Consider the following 5,637-nt stretch of genomic DNA (forward strand, 5'->3'; position numbering starts at 1 on the left):
ATTTTTTTGTGTGTGATCTCTGAAGCATTGCATATATGGGGTTCATATCATGAAGCCTGTAAATTAACTGTAAACGATATCAAGGTGTTGTGCAAGGAAACCAAAGTCATTTAAACCAGTTGATAGATATTAGACATCTTCTATAAAGCCATAAAGGCAAATGTTATGAAAAAGTGTCAAGAGATCGGGCATCATATTCTCAAAGAATTGCTACCTCACTTTTTTTTTTTTTTTGCTCCCTTTGAAAAGGCAGACAAAAACATTTTACTTTGTGTGTCAAATTGTGAATCAAAAATCTCATTTGTAATGTTCAAATTATTTTTGTTTACTGACAGCTTGTCATGGAATCATTACTTATGTTGCACTGGTAGTACTAGGATGGGATACTCGAGATGTGCAGCAAAATTGAATTGTTTTAATATGAAAAAATAAGAGACATTTGCAGGGAAGGGCATACTGACCAGCTTGTCAGCCAACCATCAGTCCCTTTCCTGGGACATACTGCCTGTGTGCCCAGCTCACTGGGACTGAATAAGCTGTGTTGTCAGTGATGCTCTCATTCTGGATCTGAGCAATGCAACTAAGCGTTTATCAGTACTTGCTATTTAGAAAGACCTGCTTTCTGCTGAGTTCCTGAGAAAATCTTCAAAACTATGACCCTACATGAGTGAAAATGGAGATTAGCATTGCTCTCAACTATCTCATACCCTCACTAAATTCAGACTTCATTTCCCATGGGTGTGGAAAGATGGGACTAAATTACATGAATAGGAACAATCGTGTGGTACTGCCTTAAAAACCATTTTGAAACAAATAAGGGCATTTTTTCATCTTTCCTATATATGTTAAGCAGGAGATTAAAGACAAATGGAATATAGAAATACATTATATATGGGGATAGAAAGAGCTTAAAGCTCACAGTATCATAGAACAATTCAGGTTGGAAAAGACCTTTAAGGTCATAGAGTCCAACTGTAAATGTAGCACTACCAAGTTCACCACTAAATGGGAAGGGGGATGCAACTGCTGCTGCATGTAGCAGAATGGAAGATGAGTGTGGTCCCTATAGAATTGTACATAGGTAGATAATTAAAGAAATCAGAGGGAGCAGACGTGCATCTTGAGTACAGCTGAGAAGGAGGGAGAAGGATAAATGTAAGCAAAAGAATCAAATGGAGAGTAGATAAGAAAATACAAGAACCTGTAGAACAGAGAGAAGTGATAACTGAGACTGCAAGGAAAAAGAAGAAAATACTTATATATCAAGACTGGGAATATGCACAGCTACCTGAGACAGCCCATAAAAATTGTGTAGCCTCATCAAATGCAAAAAAGTTGATAAAACGCTGAGATTGGCTACTATATATCAGCTACTGTACAGTAGCAGAAAAAGTCCTATACCTGGGAGGTGGTCATTCACTTTCTATCAGTTACAGGATTTTCTTCCATATAGCTAACACTGGTCCCAGGCAAACAGAATACTTGAAGAGTTAGACCCCTTACCTGATCTGTTTTTTCTACATTCCTACGGGAAAAATCCAGAGAAATAAAGTGTACCACACTGTTTTTAAAAACAACCTACAGTTTTTCATCAGAACTATGGATGAGGAGTATTTATCCATTTACATTGTCTCTCACATATGTCTATCATTCTTAAGCATTCTTCTACTTTTTATTTATTAAAGATAATGTAATGACCTAAAAGCTCCAAGAGAAAAAGGCCTTTGAGCATAGTACTAACTGGTCTCTTGGCACTTCTGGGCATTGCGTAGTTTGCACCTGTGACAATGTGTCTGTTAAATAGTTTGCTTAATCAGAAAGTCCCTGTCTTGGTGATAAATATGGAAAATTGCCAAGCAAGGCTTAAAATATATCTTTTCCATTTAAGCAAAGTTTTTAAGACAAACTACTATATCTGTCAAAAGTTATTGAGAAAAAAAAAGCCTGATTTAGCTGTGTGGCCTCTTGCAGTGCTGGTATGTTAAAAATTCTTGTATTTTTGGAAGGTTTAATGTCCTGTTCTACTTTGTGATGCTGCTTGTTTTTTTTTTGTTTGTTTTTTTTGTTTTTTTTTTTTTTTTTTGGACAATGCTGCTTTTCGGTCTGGTTTTGTGAGCTGCTGAATACCTTCACCTTGTTTTGACATCAGTGAAAATGGAAAGATTTAACTTTAATTCCTACAAAGACTGCAGTGGTCAATTTTAGACATATAGCACTGAGTAGATTTTAACAGGGTCCTGGAAATCTTTGTAGGAGTAACTTGTAGAAAATATCCCTTCAGAAGAACTGAAAATTATACACATCTAGGAACAGGCTGATTTTTCTACATGCAGAATACATGCAGAAGTATAATGATGTCATATCACATTTTTTAATACTCGTAATGCTGTAGATTACTCTTCATTCTCAACCCTGTGTCCTTCATTCCAAAAGGAAGAGGAACCTACTGCTCAGCTATACTCAGAAAGCATTCCTGGGCTGCTTTAGTGTTGTTTATTTTTAATCTTGGTTTTTTTATTTAATCTGATTTTTTTATTCTGACTACAAAAACATCTAGAATAGCACAACCTTCAATTCCATATATGCATTGTCTGGCTCAGAGATACTCAGCACTGCCTGGGATTCTGAAATCTTTATATTGTGCTTCATAGATTTTTTTAGTCATTGCGTAAAATACAGCAATACTGAGGGTGGTGGTCTGAAAAAGTACTGGCAAGAAAAAAATGTGTCAGCAGTCACTAATTGTATTTGTTCAAATTTCTGCTATGCAGTTAAGTGCAGGTCAAAGTCTCTAGAACTTCCTTGCCTTAACTGTGCCAGCAGGTCCCTCAAAGAAATATATTTATAAAATAAATTGCATGTTCTGAATAACATGCATCTCCCATCAGAGAAAGAGATGATCCAGTATTTTGAAGCAAACTTGTTTCCATTTGCACAAACCATTTCATTGCTAGCCTTGTGATACAAGCTAGGCATTTTTTACATTGTAATTTCCAAATTTGTATGCAGCCTGGAGCAAGGTATCGTAGGTGTCATCACTGTAGCAACAGGATGACTTGAAGCACAAAGATTCTATAATCCATATCCAATGTTTTGTAAATTTCTAAAATTTAAAAAATTATAGAAAGTAGATTTCATATGCAGTGTGTTCATTGTTTGCACAATACTGGTATAAACATAGTTGCTCAGGAATTCTTCATTGTTTCTAAGTGTATCTACAGGAAAATGCTTTAAAACACATTTTTTTTTAAGTTCTTAATATTGAAAATGCTGGCTTAAATAAAACCTGTTAGCAATTTCACTTGTAAGATCAATATTGTTCTGACGTCTGTAGCTTTCTGATGGACTTTCCAATCTTTGACATCGTAGAATCTCTTTGCAATGGTGTTTGCATTTTGATTTAATAAAAGTTCTTGAATAAAATTCACAAATTCTAGTTTCCTTCATGAAATTCCAGTACATAATATATAAAAAGACAAAGGGAAGGCCAGACACCCAGTACAGTCCGTAGGATGGGCTCCCACTGTTCTGCGTTGGATGGTTCTGTGATCAAAGCATTTAACCCACTTTTGAAAGCACCAAGCAGTTGAACCAGAAAACTGAACAGACAGCTCATGCACCAGGTCGCAATTTTTTTTACTCATGCTTCTTCATGGCTCTTTGTGTTGATGGAAATTATCTTTATAACTGAAATTGAAGGTAGCAAGAGTAAAGTTTGATTGCAAAAGGTTGAGCATCTGGGAGTCCTAAGGTATGTAAGCACACCCCTGGTTAGTATAAAGCACAAATCTCTCACCCACTGTAGCAAGAATTGGCAATTTTCTTGCAAAACTGAAGCTGCCCCTCAGGGTGGGTGGCATCAGCACTCTGCCTATGATCACCAAAATCCTTGTGAAGTATCTTTCACCTGTAATTGTGTCTAAATACAATGCATCCCGATTACCATCCTAGAGAATGCCATCACAAATCTCATTTCTTTTAGTAGTAGGAGGAACTGGAATGTTAAGGTGGAAGGCAACAGCAAGCTTTGCACTCTTCCCATTCTGGTAGGAGGTTGTGCTAATACTCTTTGCTGAACCAAAAAACAAACAAACAGAAAAAAACAGGGAAGACACAGGTCATCAATTATCCCTCTCACAACATCTCTCCTCATCCACCCATCTGTGTTGAAAGATCACACCTTCTCCAGGTTTTTCACCTGATTTTTATTGCCTCTCTGCCTCAAGCACATTGTTGCTGGGGCTAAACATAATCTGCCATGCTTAGCCTTGGGATCCCCCTCAAGTGCTGCTGCTGCTGCATGGGGCTGGCCTATGCTCCCACAGCCATCACTGTTCATGAAGATGACATTCCCTCACAACACAGTGTCTTCCTACAGCATTCTCTGGAGAAACTGGCTGCTCATGGCCTGGATAGGTGTATTCTTCACTGGGTTCAAAACTGGCTGAATGGCAGAGCCCAAAGAGTGGCAGTGAATGGTGTCACATTTAGTTGGCGACTCGTCACTAGTGGTGACCCTCAGGGCTCAGTATGAGGGCCATATGTTTAATATCTTATTGATCTGAATGAGAGTATCGAGTGCACCGTCAGTAAATTTGCAGATGACACCACGTTGGGTGGGAGTGCTGATCTCCTGGAGGGTAGGAGGCTCTGCAGAAGGATCTGGACAGGCTGGGTCCATGGGCTGTGGCCAGTGAAAAGAGGTTCAACAAGGCAAAGCACCAGGTCCTACAGTTGACTCACATCAACCCCATGCAACGATCCAGGCTTGGGGAAGAGTGGCTGGAAAGGTGCTCATGGAAAAGGACCTGGGGGTGCTGACTCGGATCTGAACATGAGCAGCTTGTGCCCAGGCAGCCAATGCAGCCAACAGCATCCTGGCCTGTACCAGCAACAACGTGGCGGCAGAGCCAGGGCAGTGATCATCCCGCTGTACTGGGCACTGATGAGGCTGCAGCTCAAATCCTGTGTTTGGTTCTGGGCCCCTCACTACAGGAGAGACATTGAGGTGCTGGAGCAGGGCCAGGGAAGGGTAACAGCGCTGGTGAAGGGTCTGAAGCACAAGTTTGATGGGGAATGGCTGAGGCAACTAGGAGGTTTAATCTGGAGAAGAGAAGGCTCAGGGGGGATCTTACTGCTCTCTACAAGTGCCTGACAGGAGGTTGTAGTGAGGTAGGGGTCAGTCTCTTCTCCCAGGTAACAAGTTACAGGACAAGAGACAGCAGCCTCAAGCTACACCAGGGGACACAGGTGACCAAAAGGGCGGTCAGCCATTAGAACAGGCTTTCCAGGGCAACGGCAGAATCACCATACTTGCTCACAAACCATGTAGATGAGGCCCTTAAAAGAGACTCAGTTTAGTGGTGGACTTGGCAGCCCTGAGGTAATGGTTGGACTTGATCTTAAAAGTCTTTCTCATCCTAGTCGATTCTGTTATTCTAACCGCTATTTCCCGTGCCGCACATTCAAATTTTGCCAGAAAACGACGATGAGGAACGGGACAGACCCGTCTGACAACGAAGCAGGACAATGACTCCCAACGCCGCCCGCACTCAACGCCGTCCGCCCGTGACGCCGCAGGAATGGACGGGCCCGGCGGCACGTGCGGAGAGGCCCCCGGGACAGCGGAGTGAGGGG

At 40.9% G+C, this 5,637-nt stretch overlaps 1 protein-coding gene and 1 long non-coding RNA gene across 2 annotated transcripts in view; one reads left to right on the forward strand and one right to left on the reverse strand.

The window, feature by feature from the left end:
• Positions 1-2,039, forward strand: part of PRLR (prolactin receptor) — a 90,037-nt gene extending 87,998 nt beyond the window's left edge. The window contains exon 14 of the mRNA XM_061377478.1: positions 336-2,039. Coding sequence (XP_061233462.1) covers positions 336-371 — 36 coding nt within the window. The 3' untranslated portion in view covers positions 372-2,039. The remainder of the gene's footprint in view (positions 1-335) is intronic.
• The window catches only part of LOC133225282 (uncharacterized), a 43,155-nt gene that overhangs the window by 37,234 nt on the left and 284 nt on the right, over positions 1-5,637 (reverse strand). The gene's annotated exons all lie outside the window — the stretch shown is intronic.

The sequence above is a fragment of the Neopsephotus bourkii genome, unplaced genomic scaffold (assembly GCF_033783945.1).
Source record: "Neopsephotus bourkii isolate Nb327-2 ecotype Australia unplaced genomic scaffold, CSIRO-AGI_Nbou_v1 NB_1754, whole genome shotgun sequence".
NCBI lineage: Eukaryota > Metazoa > Chordata > Aves > Psittaciformes > Psittacidae > Neopsephotus > Neopsephotus bourkii.